This window comes from Pipra filicauda, unplaced genomic scaffold (genome assembly GCF_003945595.2).
Source record: "Pipra filicauda isolate LSUMZ 115617 unplaced genomic scaffold, ASM394559v2 scaffold84_size4826128_pilon, whole genome shotgun sequence".
In the NCBI taxonomy this organism is placed as follows: Eukaryota; Metazoa; Chordata; class Aves; order Passeriformes; family Pipridae; genus Pipra; species Pipra filicauda.
Window position 1 is genome coordinate 2,587,949 of NW_024105031.1, and position 16,208 is coordinate 2,604,156.

Genomic DNA, 16,208 nt, shown 5'->3' on the forward strand with positions numbered 1-16,208 from the left:
ATTTAAAAGGTACTTAAGCGATTCTGTTGGTGCAAGATGGGGATTTTACGCAGGTTATGAACTTGAACGTTGGCAGGTTGGAGTCTTTTTGTCTGGAATATAAATAAAAACTGATTTGGTAGGATTTGGTCTACCTGTTAAATCGCAATAGGCTGTAATACTATAATGAAAAAAAAAAGGCTTCCCAAGTGGTTAGGACAAGAAACCAAAAATACACAACTAGAAATTTCTTTCAGTCAAGTCACAGAAGCATTTTTAAATCTCATTTTTATTTTTTTCAGTTCTTCATCTCTTGTCATAGAATGCCCATGTGAGAGAAAGTATGTATGAAGTTAAAAACAGACCATAACCCACAGTATTTAAAATATCTTCCTAGTGTCTGAAATTTCTAGTTGCCAGGGGAATGGAGGGTTGTCACATAACAAAACTGGAGATAATTTATTTCAGCTTGATCAGAGTTCAGGGGTTTCTTCCTTCCTTGACCCAATTAACTGAATTTTCTTTCCTTTTCAGTTCTTTCTGGGAAATTTTGTTGTTTTAGAAAAAAAGAAAAAAACCCAACTCACTCATTTTCTTAAGAAACGACTAAATGTGATAATTCTTCATCCTGTTATTGCATTGTAACTAACAAGTTCCACGATTGAGACCCTTAGCATCTTCTGAAAAATGTAAACAGGAAGCATTATTCCCAGTTTGAGGATTATGGTTTTCCTTTGCCAACACCAGTATTACTGCATGAATCTCCTAACTCCCGTGATTAAAGGAAGTTCTTTATTAGTTCTGTTCAGGGTACCCTTCATAGTGTGCTGCTTTCATACACAGGGTTGATAGACACAGACTATCAGCCTGCGTTTTAGCTAATATCTTGTTCTTGGCCTTGAACCACTTTTGAATTGGCAATAGCACATTATGTTGTTTAATGTCTCACTGGGGCTTTTTTTATCCTAATAAGTATTTAACTCATGGGTTCATAGGTGGATGAAATACCATTTGTGCTCCAGCAGGTTGCTTGTTCTGCAGAAGGTATAATAAAGGAAGAGGAGAATTAGAGGGTGAAAGGGAAGTTTTGTTTGGGGAATGGCATTTGCTTTTGGTGCTCTGGAGTTTGGGGTGGGTTGGTTTCTTAGTATACAAAATATTGTGATATGTATCTTTAATGTTAAGCCATTGCTTATACTGTGTAAGTCTGGCCATGTAGAATGGAGACAGCTGCTTGAATATCTGACAAAAGAATAAAAAGAGGAACGGTGAAATTCTCTCTCTAGGCTATTAGGTTATAGTTAGTAAGCACTTCATATTAATTATTAGGGCCTAATAGAAAAACTGCTGCTTAACTGAACAAAATATATTCCTTATCCACATCTCAACTGCCATATTTCAGCTCTGTTTCCGGTCCAAATTTTTGCCATGTTTGTGTCATTATTGAAGAAAGAAGCATAGGCGATCTAGCAGGAAAAGGTAAACCTTTCCTGACCTCCCAGTCCTTACTGAATTTACAGTCACATGATCCTCCAACTTTCATTAGAAATAAATAAAAGGGAAAATAATAGAACTTCAATTAAAAAAAAGAAGTGTAATACTTAGGCAGCACAAGAATTATGAAAGAATCCAATATTGCCTTGTCAGCTGAAGAGGGAGGGGAAAGGAGCATATTAGCTCCTTAAAAATAATTGTTTAAAAATAGAACAACACTGCATCATTATCCTTGTCTTCTTTTTATATATATTTGATTCAGTCTCCTCTTTAGTTTTGGTGTAAAATATTAGTAGTTTAGGAAAAAACCACAAATGTTTGGTAGTATTTGTTTAATATATTAGAAAAAATTAGTTTTAAAAAGTCCCATTTGACACTAGTGAGATGATAATTTTGGTAAGCCTATTGCTGCCTGGATGTGGAATTCACTGCTGCTGTTTTTGGTTTTTTCTCTGTTGCACTGAGGTTATCTAGTTTCAGATACAATCTATTAAGTGGAATATTTTTCAGTAGCTAAGGTTTTCCCACCTGTCTACCCTAAAACATCTGCAACATATGTTTGCATAACCCTGCAATGCTTTGTGGTTTGGGCCTTGAGAAATTCCCCCAGAGCTTTTTCCTTATAAACAGCTGAGCAATTCATTTCTCTAATGACGAGTGCTTTTCCCTTGGTGTTGAGGCAATAGCATGTTCACTAAAATAAGTCTCATTTTTCATCAGACATATCGAAAATCTTTTTTCATTCTTGTCTCTTATTCTGAACCTTCAGATTTAGTGCAAAATTGTATTTGGGTTTTCTCCTGTTAATAAAACTAAAAAGGGAGGAAAGAAAATACCTTAAGAAAGAAGAGCATTATAGAGATCCCTCCACTTGCACCTGCATGTAAACTTTTAAAAATACTGTGTATTCAGGTGGCGAAACGTTAGGTATGTTGTAGAACAGCCTGCCTGTGACTTCTGTCACACGCAAGTGTGCTTTGCTATATCCTGTCTGTTCCGTGCGTAATGTGACATGCGATGTCTCCAGAGGCCAGGGAGAAAAAGGGGTTATTTTGAACATATGGAGCATGATCCTTAGCTGGTGGGAATTGCTTTTCAGCAGTTTATGCAGGTTTAGGGAATCTCTGCTGCATTCAGTGCAATTCTGACCACAGCAGCAGCCCACGGCCTAGGAAGAGTGCAGGTGTGGGTATAACTTATCTCATGTCCCTGGGCGAGGATAAAGGCAAATAGAAAGTTCCCAAGAATCTCCTGCCAGCCATGGGAATTGGAGTGAGTCAAGTCTGGTGGTGATTGGGAACAGAGACAGGAGGACAGGGAGAGGACTTCAGCAGGCAAATGAGCCAGAGGGAGGGCATCTTTTAGGCCAGGAAGGGCGCATAGGCAGGAGTGCCTCAGAGATACCTGGGACATTTTAAGGCATCTTTCTCATTTTGGGCTGTGGCTAGTACATTTTGAAGAGACGAAGTCCAAAATCACATCAATTTCTCTGTGTGCTTCTACATCTGAATTTCATACATCGTCCTTTTAAAGCGTAAATTGGGCATTTTCTAACAGTTGAAACTACAGTCACTAGATAGAAATTAGGATTAGAAGAATTATAAATCCAGCAAACTGCTCCTACAAAATGGGTGTGGGGAAAAGGGGTTATAGTATTGGCACAGATTTCTTTCTGATTTCTGCTCTCTCTTTCCTTAAAAGGAGAAAACCATATATGTGTTAATCTGTATAATGCCCTTACACAATTTCTTAGGGGGATTCAACAAACTACTAATTTGAAGGATTGATTTCACTGTCAATTTAACATTAACCTTTTAAGAAAAAATATTTTATTGAGGTACTAGTAAAAATACTTACATAAATTGAAAAATTAAAGGAATAACTTTACTTGCTTAAGTAATGAAAATACAAATCAGATCATTCTAAATTGCACTCTGTAGGTAAAAAACTGGTTGCTGTGAATGTTTTAAACAATAGCTGTGTTTTTTGTAAATAAATTTGTTTAGTCTTTAGTTCTGATATGTGGAATATAATACAGGGGACACATCAAATTGGATGCTTAGAGAGAGGAGTTAGTTTAAAATTCTTAAGCAAGAAACATTGTCATTGTGTGGGTTTTCCTTTGTGCTGCTTGTATTTAACTTACTGAAATGATTGAAAAGAATAGAAAATTTAAAGGACAATCACAATGAAATAAAGATCATAATCTTCATAAAATCATATTTTTTACTGTCTGAATTTCAGTTTTCAGAAGTATTTAAATTTTCTGTGGTGATATTTCATAGATACTTGTCTGCTAACATATATGTCTGGTTGAGGTTTTTTAAACACTGAAATTTTCCAAAAGGAGATCTCATTGGTGCTACAAAAGGAGTTGCAGCAGTAAACCTTGGTATTTACTGTCTTGCATTTCTAATGTTTTTTCAACAGCGTTTTTTCTGAGGGCTTTTTTTTTCACTGCATGTAATAGTACTTTAAACTGCTTCTTCCTTTGATATGGTTAAACCTCATAGGAATTTAAATAGGCCCCTATGAAAGTAATGCTTCTCATTCATATGTTTGAGTTCGTTATTCCTATTAATGGCTTTAAGTGCTTAGAAAGTAGATCAGCCTTTCGTGTCTTGAATTGCATGTCATTTCTACATAAATATGTTTCAGGATGCTGTTCCATATGATCTTTTCCTATTGTTTTTGCTGGTTTGGTTTTTTTTTTAATTCAGAAGCAATGTGTAATCATCTTTTTTATTATTTATTGGGTAGTGGAAAAGAAAATTCGTTGTTTTTGTTAACTTTCAATAGATGCCAAGTTGTTGGAAGCTAATTGCAAATCTGGCTAGCATCTAGTAGTGTGTATTTTTCAAAGGGCTGTCTTATGACTTAGAAGTGCCCATTATTTTAACCATCTCTTATTCTTCCACCTGGTTTTAAATGGCCATCAAGACACGTAAAGAAAGAAGTTACTTAATTTATGGGAGAAAAGTTACTCTGTTTGATTACTCAGATAGTAGTTGCAGAATCATCAGTTACCCTCATCACGTCAGTTTGGATTTGATTATCATAGAAATGTATTGAATTACCAAACTAGAGCAATAGTAACTAAAGCTGATTCATTGTTATTGCTGTCAGTTGATGAGGACTGACTTACAAGCTATATGAATAGGTAGAGTTATGCAAACATTGTTTTTATAACAGGAGACGAAAAATGTAGAACGGCCGTTACAATGTGGGTGGTAGGATAGATGAGGATTTTTTTAATGCTTGTCTAATAGCTTTCAGTTGTTTCATTTTTTAATGAACATTACAAATAGCATGTTTGTTTGAAATCTTTATTATGGTTCCAAAGAAAATGAGAAATTTCATACAAGATTAAGTCTAACTGCAGGAAGCGATCTGGGAATTCCCACCCTTAAATATGCCCCCATAAATTATCCTGGCCTTTGGTATCTACCACCTCTTTAAATCTTCTCTCCTTTTGTGCACATGCAATATTTTGGTCTTTAAAAGGCAACTTCTGCATCCTCCTCCAAAAATAAGGTTTTCAAGGAAAAAGAGTTATCTACATGTATGTAGATGAGAGGATAAGACAGTGGATACTCTAGTCTATAATAAAACCTGGAGAGGAAATATACTGTAACAGCTGAAGACTGACTCTGTCAAAAATATAATATACTGTCACCTGTGAGTGACTGTTTCAGAAAGGTCATTGCATAGTTCATTAAAACTATATTTACTACTAGCAGAATGTAAGAAGGCAGATCAGAATATATGGCAACAGCCTGTGAATGATTAAACCATTAGAGCAAATACTTGAAAAGTATTTAGATCTCTTTTATACAATATATCTGATCATGATGCAGAAACTTACCATTCTGTTTTCTCTTACACTAGAAATTATTTAAGCCATTTCTGATTTTTAAAGGGCCTCTCTGTACCTCTCTCATATTTTGTTAACATCTCTATGCAAATTTTTTTACTTAAAAATATTTACTTGCATCTCCAAATAGTGTCCTTCAGCATGCATTCATTCAATCAAGATACTTTATGCATATACTGCAGTCTACACTTAATCAATGTTCAGAATTATTGAAGGCAGCGTGACTCCATGAAAGGGTTCCATTGTGTCAGAATGGGAGAATAGCAATGGCTTCAGTATTAATTATCTACATTTTGTTATAGGACAACAGTTCTTTATTCATAGCCTCAGTTTTGAGTAGGGTGAAATTTGGAGAGAAAATAAAGGCTCTGTGTGCCATCTAGTGGGAATGTTCAGGTTGTCTCACTAAATTTAATTCTTTGCTTAACAGAGATACTGCTAGTGATGTTATTGAGTTCAAAATGTTTGCTATAGTTTCTCTTTACTGTTACTGTTTTCTTTAAAAACATATCACTTTAGCTTGGAGGTGGTAAAATTCTATATACCTGAGCTGAAGGAAGAAATCAGATCAGTATCTGTACTTGTCCAAGAATTATTGATTTAATTAGCAATGTTACCACTACGGCCAACAGCCTCATCGCTGTGTGGAAGAACACTAATTTTTTTTTTCTGTGAGCATGGAATGGACTTACTGGTAACCACTGGTATTATTTCAAGTATTTTAAGTCTTCACTTCAATGTAACTGACATTACTGCCTTGAGAAACCAAGGTCCTGGGAAAAGAAAATGTTCTTAAGTTTCTAGTACTCATTAATAAACATATTTCATGTCTCTGCTTTAAATCTCCCTGAAAGTTGCAATGAGGTATCTTTTTATTTTTTAGCGAAATCCAAGACCAGTGACTCATCAGTTCCAACAAAATTTAGATTATTACAAAGCACGTGGAGCAGACTTGATGAACAAAACACGGTAAGCTATTTCTAAATATGTGTTCACCGAACTAAGACCGAACATAAACAAAATGTTTCAGCAGTCACGTTTATCCCAAACAGGAATTATATAAGCAGCATTAGAAGCACATGCGTTTATTTCATGACATTTATTTTGAATCTGTCCCTTGCCTATTACTGAGCAAAAAAATTGAGGTTTTACAGATAGCGTTGCAGTCACTCGCTGGCATTTTTTTAAGGCTAAGGACATTGGCACACAATGACATGTGTAGTAAAAGCAGGGGGTAAAACGTTGCCAATGTGAGTTCTGTAGCTGAACTAGTTCCGATAGCACGTCTGATCGCAATCTGGAGTATCCACGTACCGGAAGCTAAGTTAAGTTGAATTGATGTAAATCCAGCTTGAAGTAATATTTACAAAACTTTTCCTCCCTTCTTTTAGAAATGGTTTGTATCAATAATGCTAAAATTCCTTCTCAAGATCATATCATCTGGGTGGCCACAAGGTGGGTGCCAATTGCTGATGGCTGGTGGCTGCAGGGCAAGCCAGCACAAGACCTAATGCTTCAACTGAAACTGCTATTACAGGCAGTTTCTTGGATTGCATGTGGCCCCACCCGTATCCTATGCCTGCTGATACATGGGAAACCTGCTGGCTTTTGGATCTTTGCACCTCTGTCACATTCTATTTAATGCACTACATTAAAAGCCAGCTAAAATTAAAATGGACTAGATCGAAAAGCTTTTAAAAATGGACAAAGGAGCAGAAATTAAAGCTGAGTAGAGTGACTGCAAAAGCATCTTTTTCTTTTAAATCAGGCTTTAAAGTTGGGGACAAGTGTCAAAAATTACTGCATTCTATTGCATTTTCATATTTTACATACTTACTCTTTTGAAAAATTCTCTCAGAAGTTGCTTAAACTGGAAGAATAAGTTGTTTGAAGATTCAAAAAGAAATGTTTCAAGGATTTTGAAAAAATAAGTAAATCATAAAGCCTAAACAAGAATGACACCTGTTGGAAACCTAAATTCTAAGAAAAAAATTAAGTCAGTTAAATCTATGTAGAAATACAAGTTAACTGTACACATATACACAGAATTCCCACCAAAGGAGGTGTGAAGTTATTGATAAATCAGAATTCCGAGTCACAGAATATTCTGAGTTGGAAGGGACCCAGCACAAGGATCATCAAGTCCAACTGTCAAGTGATTGGCCCCTAAGGGGATCAAAACTGTGACCTTGGTGTTATTAGCACCATACTCTGAGCAACTGAGCTAATCTCAGAGTTAAATTGTTTAGAATAGTTCAGACAGAATAATAGCTGGGATAAATTTATCTCAAAACAGGAACATTTAGAGTAGGTCAAATGTGGTAAATCTGTTTAATACTGGACTAAAGAGCCAACCGGAAGATGTAAAACTAGGAAATGTTTCTGCAGTGAGTAGAGATGGATTAAATCAACTACCAAGTCTTTTTCATCTTCAATTCCACAGGCTCAACGATATGTTTAAAATATCTTGCTAAATCTCTACTATATATTGCTTATTTTATCACATATAAAACTTTTTAATTGGTCATATTCATATATTTATCTCTCATAATGATTACTTACTGAAAAGAGAAATGCCTTTGAATAAGGCTTCCTTAAAACAAAGCATTTCCATCTTAGCAGAAAACTGCAGAGATTGAATCATCTTCCTACAGCTAGTTTAAAAATACACCATTCACAGTCAAGGTCAATGATGCTTATTGTGATGAAACAAAATTGTTTGCTTCATAGATGGAATGCACGTCTCCTTGATACTCGTATTTTTAAACTGATGCCTTACTTTTAAATGCATCTGCTGATAACTCTACAACATAATCAATCAGTATTTTTCTTGTAATTGTTGTGCATGTCTGGTACATTTAGATGGCTAAAATGTAGACATTGATCCATGTTTAATGGCTGTAATCATCCTTTGCATTAATATATCAGACATTTAGATGTAAGAAGTAGGCACATTATTCTTATTTTCCAGAACTTTGTCTCAGTTTATTGTAACTTCTCCAGAGATGTGACCCCTCACTGTTCTTTTTCTGAAGCTGTGATTCAGAGAAATTGTACAGATTTTACTTTACAATATATTTAATAAAACCACCTCTTGAGAAGGTATTTAGATAGCATCATTTAATTTTCATGTGTTTGTATGTGTTCTGAGCTGATCATTAGCAGTGTCAGTTCATAGCACAGCCAAATCACACCACAGGTATTAGGAGCTGCAATAACTATCCTTATAATTATAAAAGATGCTTGCAGGGTACTGTTGAAAGCATTTTTTAAAATCATGTGTCAGATACAAAGGCTTATAGAGTTTTGATGTTTGTTATTCCGGTGAAGTGAAGTTTCTCAAAAAGTCTCTTTCCAACCATATGAATCATCATCATGGCTGGGCTTCGCGAACGAAGATTTGGGAAGGGCTCTATCAACATTTGTTACAAGCACGCTGGTGGCTAATGAGGCCAATACGAGACAGGCATGTCCAGTTGCAAAATGCACAGCAGAAAGGCTCCTTAGATGGTATATTCTGCAAGGCACGATTCTTTCTGCGTTGTCTTTTCTCCTCAAGAGTGATCCTGTGTGCGTTCTCAAAGGAGACAGCAGCGTTATAGATGGTGTGTCTCCAGGCCTCCCGATTTGAGGCCAAAGTAGACCAGTTATGTTGATCAATATGACCAAGGCTGAGATGTTGTTTCAGGGAGTCCTTGTATCTTTTCTTCGGGGCTCCTCTCTTGCGGCAGCCAGTGGCAAGTTCACCATAAAGCAAGATCTTAGGGAGGCGGTGGTCCTTCATCCTTGAGACGTGCCCCGCCCAGCGCAGCTGTGTTCTCAGCAACATGGCCTCAATACTTGTGACTTGTCCTGGTGTACATATGTGTCAAAGCAGCAAATTAAGTGGTGTAGAAGGAAAACTGCCACTTTTTATTAAGCATAATATAGCTGAAAAAAAAAGAAACAAGAAAGAAACAAGCTGGTGGACACAAATATACATGAGCTTCTTTATAAGCTTTATCTCCTGCATCTGTGGACCACCGTGATTCCAGTGGTGCAGTCTCAAAGTTTCCAGTGGCTTTGTTGCTTGGGTAGCCTGTCAGAGAAAATGATTTAGTAAATATAATTTCTTGTGCACAATCAAGGGGTTTTTTTTAGTGATTGTCAAGGTTCTAGACCTAGAGACAATACAAACCTAGGACTCAATGTGCAAGCCATTATCTTCCTTCTAAGGTGATGTTTCAGGAGAATGAGTGATACATACCACCCCAATCTCCAATTTTGGTGATTGGTTTCAGAAGACTGAGAGAAAAAATATGCCAAATATACTGAAGTTTGGATTCTGAATCTCAACCAAGTCATTGCTGGTATGACTCCCAAAATCAGTGATGTAATTAGATTTATTGCAACTGTTGATAACTGGTTGATACCTGCTAAGCCAGAATTTGATATTTCTTTTTCCACCTTCAAAGCCTCAATAGTTTTCTTTCTGGAATAGAGAAGGCATTAAACAAAAGGCCCTGTGCTGACTCTTCTGATGCCACATATATGAGATAGAATAGAAAAAAATCCCTTTTTTTTTTAACTAAAGTATCTGAGCAACATCTTGGAGAACTGATAAATAACTGAATCTGCTGTGTAGTAGCAGAGTAAAATTTAAGAGTAACAAACATTTAACCAAGCCCTCTTCTTTAAAATCATTGGCACTATTGTTATGACCCAGGAAGGTGGGATAACTGAGGTTCTTGTTAAGAGATGCCTTGGGGCAGATTGGAGTTGAACCACAGTGAATGGTAGATAGATACATAGATAGATAGACAGATAGATAGATAGCAAGTTTATTTTAGAACTATTTGGTTGCAATGGAAAGGAGGTATATAGGTGTTTAGGTTATTGTCTATAGAAATGCAACAATATAAAATATAAAGATATCACTTAAGGAAATATGTATAAGGAAAAGAAAGAAAGGGTAACAGTAACTAGCAGAGAGGAAAGATATCACCACCCATGAATCCAGCAACGAGACTTGATTCATGCAATTTCAATGTCTGTTGGTTGAGATGATGGTCACGGTCTTGATCCATCGGGGCAGGGGAAGCCCACAAAACACAAAGTTCAATGGATTAATATATGTTAAGGTTCAAGTGGGAACACCCAGGTACCTCCCCTAGGGGGGGGCAGTTTTACACTGTCTGTTGCAACACTGTGGATCATGCTTAGTTGTCTGGTGGAAGGCCCCAGAAATTAGTTTGGGGGTGCTTTGGGGGTCTTTGATGGCTTAAGACACCTTCTGAGACATTACAGCTGCCTCTCACATCAGCATAGTTGACCCATTTATGCCCCATCAGAAGGGGTGAATACCTTCAGGCTTATGTGTGAATCACCTGGGGGCAGGGGTATTTTTATACCTGAGCCACTTGTGAAAGAGAGGAAATGAGCATGATAAAAAGCATTATCTCCACAGGATCTGCTTCTGAAAAACCAGCTTGTTGCAAAACAAAGGTTGGTTTGTCATGGTCATCCTCCAGGATGGATACTAACCCCTTCTGCACCTGGGCTGTTCTTATGCAGATCAGAGGTTTCACCACTACACCCAGACCTCTCCTCCTCCCTTTCAATTGTAGGGTGCAAACCTTGCCCTAAGCAAAGCACTTGCTGCTTTTGAATGTCTGGGGTTTTTTAAATCATTACCTTTAACATTTCAGCCTCTCACAACTCTTCAGTTTGCTTTTGAAACTGTTTGGGCATCTTTAAGAGTATTTTATAGTTCTGCGATGCTGTCTTTATAGTGACTTTGTCAGTCATTCTCAGGTGACTACAGGAAGACTTTTTGTAATACTGGCAGCAGTCAATAAAATGGGGAGATGCAGAAACATCCGGTAATTATTATTCAGCAATCATTCCTTCTCAGCTTCCACAAATTGGGAAGTAACACTAGACCCCAGTCTCTGCACTGCTGGTCTTCCAAAAAAATGCCAAGTACCATCGTTCTTCATCACCAGTTTATGGCAGAAATGCCCCATACAGCTTGGAGCTGTATCTCGTGAGTGTGCAGGCTCAAATACTTCCTTCTGATATCTCTCCTATTCTGTCTATTCTGAGTATCTATTCTGAGTCTAAACAACTCAGCTGTTGTTATTTTCTGGATGTGCTTTATGTGTGTGTGTGTGTGCGCATTTGTATTGTGTATTCTAAAAAAAAAATCTCTGGAGACAAATAGAGAAATTATATGAAAAGCAAAATCAAAATTACTTTTCGAGGTGCTTGTACAAGTTACAAGTCGCCCATATTAATTCATTTGTAGTTTATTTTTAGTTAAACTTCCCCAAAACATTGCAATGCAATTTTTTTCCACAGTACAGCGATTGTATTGGTTTTAATTACATTTCTTCACATTTTTAAAAGACAGCTGTTTATATCATGGAAGTACAAATCATCAAAATAAAACCTCAAGAGTGAAAAGGTCTTTGTGATTCTGATATATTTCTGTGAAGGGTATTTCAAGCATTAATTATATAAACCAGGAAATTATTGCATGAACAAATAAAAATGGCTTTGCTGATCTGTGGGTTATCCGAACACTTCTACTGGGAATTAGAAGGTTCTTTGCCTCTTTATTTTAGACAGATTAAATGGTTCGACAATTTCCTCATTCTTAATGTTGCATATAACTGAAGTGAATTAAATAGCCACTGTAGTTAAAAATATAACAATGATAAGGATCATAATTCAGTATATGTGTTATATCCTTAAGCAGTCCTTTAGCAAAATCACTTTAGAAATCAGGATTGTCCTGAAAAAGTGCTTGGCTTGAAATGATTGGGCTGGGCAGAAAGTGAACTAAGAGCAAGGGACATCTAGCTCTGCCAACCTAAAAGTACAGTCTACTATTGGTTTTTCTTGCTGAAAGAAGTGTTTGGGTTTGAGTAAATTTAACCATTTGAGAGAATTTAATCTAGCAGAAGTAAATATTGAAGCAGTCTTTGAGTAAGAGTGCAAAAAATCAATTTTATAAAGTTTTCAATTCTGTAAAGCTTGGTTTGCTTTTTGTCACTCTTTCTTTTTTTTTATGTAATTTAATTTAAATTATGTAAATTATGTAAACTATGTAAATTATGCAATTTTAAAAGCAAAATTTAGAAAATTGGTGCAAACTCGCTTTGTTTGGGGTTGGTCTGCATTTTTCAGGGAGAAAGGACCAGAAAAATTTGTCACTACTGGTTGTGAAAAATTCACAGTCTCTATGGTCTCTGCGTGTATTCCAGTATAACTGTAGTAAAACACCCTCTTCATAACATTCAAATCTTCAATTTTTTCCTCCCACTTTTGGAGACTGATACATGTATGGCTGTGTCTGTTTAAACCATTGGCAATGATGTGATGATTTCTCTTCTTTTCTCAGCGCCAGTGCTAAGGCTGCCCCTCTGAACATTAACAAAGTGTCCAACAGCTTACTGAATTTTGGCCGAAAGCTCATTGCTCCAGCTATGGCTTCAGGTGGGGCTGTGGGCACTCCTACAGGGGGGAGCAGCTTTCCTCCCACTTCCATGCCCATCAGGAGTACAGTGGAAGCCCCCCAGCACCATCATCACCACCAGCAGCACCAGCACCACCAGTCGCAGCAGCAGAGGATGATGAAGTCTGAAAGCATGCCAGTTCAGCTGGGCAAAGGTAAAGGAGAAACGTGTGTGACAGTGCCGTGACAGAGGGAAGCTTCATCATACATCTTAAGGCCTTAAGAAAGTATTTTTTTGATTTTTATATCAGCGTGTACATATTTGGAGGAAACAGCAAAAAAAAAGTATTTTGTTAGGCAGGCTACCTGTGCCAAGTACAACAGTACATTTGCAGTGTAATACAGAATTAGATGCTATCTTAAGAGTGTGCAAATACTGTAAGAAGTTTTAAACCTTTAAAAAAATACTAACCAGAAGCTGCATCAGACATACCAACAAGCTACATTGTTAGTGTAAACATGAGCCAATTAATTTTTTTTGTTTTTCAAATGCAACCTATTTTTAACTGTAAGACTAATTTCATATATGCTTTTCCAGGTTATTGGCACAAATCCCATGCATAAAAATATTAGCTAAATACAAGTGAAGGAAGTAAGGTCAATTCCATAGTAATTCTTAATAAACAAATTCTCACTCCCTTTAGAAAGTGAGGAGCTTATGTAAGAAGTTATTTGACCAATAACATGAATTTGTCTTTTAATAATTTGTGATGACCCTCTGCACTTTATTTAGTAAACACTGCTTCTTTTTCTTGAGCCTTTCTTTTTATATTTCTTGGGAGCAGCTTATTCAAACCACAAACTCAAAAGCTCAGCTTTGGTAGTTGTTTCCTATACTCTGCCATGCTCAGGGTATTTTTTACTGCTTTTCATCTTCAGCCAGCCTATGGCAGTATGTGCTTTACAAGGAGTATGTAGAGCACAACAGTATCTGCTGCTTCCAGCAACTCATCCCAAGTCATGGTTATGAGTTTGGGGGCTGGTGCTGGTTGCCCTGAACCATTACATAGGATTGCACCATTTATTTTCAGTGGATTTAAAAGTGTAAGAGAAGGGAAATAACACTTTGTAGCTGAAGTTGGTGTTCTTTGTCTTTCCTCTGGCAACCATGTGGTCCAAAGTTAGTCCTTCCATGATGCATTGCATCCCCAGCAGACACTGAGGGAGCAGAAATGAAAGGTACAGCCGTTCTCTTGAAGCGACAGATATACAGGCACTTCTGTGAGGACCACTGCAGCTGCTTGGCAAAATCCAGAGATGCAGCTTCTGTCAGAATCATAGAATAATCTCAGAAATTGCTCCAGCAAGGGTTTTACAGCACAGATGTGAAACTGAAGTGCAGTGAATCTTTGATGCAAATCCTGTTCACAACAATGGAGGTAAAATTAGGCGTAGAACAAAATTATTTACACAGTTTTGGAGAGACCTTTTGTTTGCTTTTTTAAAAACATTTTCCATAATTCCCTTATCACGATATTCTTTTTTTCCCTTTTGAGTTGAAAAGTGGTCCTCAAGTGGTTATTTTCTTTCCCTGTTTAATATAATAAAAGCGTACAATTTGAAGCAACTTCTATAGGTGGAATCAATTGTAGCTTAATCGTGATCTGGCTGGTCAGGGATGACCCTTTTTATACTTGTATGTGCCAATTAATATGTTGCATCATTAGGAAATGCACCTGACACTTCCCATACAAGAATCAGAATAAAAAATTGTAGTTATATTTGGTCATTGTCATGTACAAGCCATGCACATACTTCTCTATCAACAGGAATATGATGATTTGGTAAAGTTACTAAGAATTTATGATGTCGGGCGCAAAGCATTTTCATGGTAAGAGGAAATAAAACATACTGAAACACTTCAGTACTTGCAGCTTCCTCTCACCATACTCTGTCTATCCATATTTGGTACAACCCTTGCAGAAGTAATTTAAGGGCAACAAAATGTAAATATACTTTTTCTTTAATAGGTTGAGATGACAGTGAGTTTTGTTTTACATATTTGTGCCATGCTTGTTATTCCAGACCTGTACAGTTACCAGTATTTTGCCCATAGTTGGATAGAAATTTTAAATGATGGCTGGTAACTGTGTTTGCAAGTGCCATAATTTATATTTTTAAAGAGACACACAAAATAACAAAGGAAATGTAAAGTCTTTTAGAGGCTGAATTCCCTCTGCAGTAAGTTTAAATGTAGGAATAGTTTAGCAAAAAAAAAAAAATCCCTATTTGCAATGACACTGTGGCAGAGAAAGGCTAAAAAGCCTTTTGAAGCATGATACAGATGCCTTCGTATACAGCTCAGCACCGTATCCATCACACCTTAAAAGCAAGAATAAGTCTTTGCAGTTCTGTGGAGAAGAACAGTATCACCACCTAAAGAAAGAGATGTACAGCACCTCCAGTGAATGAGGGCACTCCCCATAGCTACGAGAAGCTTCTGGTATTTCCGTCCCAGGCATTAAGATTTAGAATTTAGAAGCTCTCATTCTACTTATATTTGTGCTGAACTTTTTACATGCCTTTTTAGCACTGGATTCTCTTGTAGCTTTTGAGTATGTAAATGCTATTTGGCATGGTTTGGCAATATAAGGTTCCCAAGTTACTAACTAGCTGTCGCTAATTGTCTTATGTTCTTGTTCTTCACTGTGTTTTCAGCTCTACTCAACCTCCCGGAGCTTGATTATTTAGCTGAGGTAGGCAGAGGCATGGATTTAGGATTTAAATTGATAGACATTTGCGCTTCTGGTTGATCTAACACAGATGCTCAGTTGGACAGTATAACAGGCTGAAGTGCTGTAAATCTAACAGGCATCAAGCCATAAGTTATCCATTTTTTCTCATATTGTATAGGTCCTTTTAGGTTTTGAATGCTCAAGTAGTGCTGATAATTTATATTAATATGTAGAGAGTTTTAAATTTGAAGAGATTAAATTAATTGCCTGATCTACTTTTTTTTTAAGTGTGAAGAAGTCCTTGGTAACAAAATATCTTGCAGGACTGGCAAAATAATCTTATCCCAGTTTTAACAGCTCTGTTTAGACAATTAACACTCACAAAGCCGCAGCAGTGACAGGTATCATTTGTGCTGCTGTATTCTATATGAGGAATGGTTGGTTTACATAATCACTTGAAATTATTTCTCATTACAAATTTTTGATCCTTGCTGAATTTCTGTAAGAAAAAATGGATATAATTTAGATAATGTAAATGAAAAACAGGAGACTGAGAAAAAAAAAACAAACACATAATTGCAAGCCTGGAATTCTAGATGAGTCTTCAGCATTACAAATCACAGCTACACTAAGTATCCAGACACCTAATTGGAAATTCAGTTCCTCCTATTAATGTATTAATCCCATT

The 16,208-nt window shown here is 36.6% G+C and overlaps 1 protein-coding gene across 1 annotated transcript in view; it reads left to right on the plus strand.

Moving 5' to 3' along the window:
* The window catches only part of TBC1D5 (TBC1 domain family member 5), a 319,386-nt gene that overhangs the window by 254,148 nt on the left and 49,030 nt on the right, over positions 1–16,208 (plus strand). The window contains exons 16-17 of the mRNA XM_039390635.1: positions 6,231–6,316; positions 12,732–13,028. Of these exons, the coding sequence (XP_039246569.1) occupies positions 6,231–6,316; positions 12,732–13,028 (383 nt within the window). The remainder of the gene's footprint in view (positions 1–6,230; positions 6,317–12,731; positions 13,029–16,208) is intronic.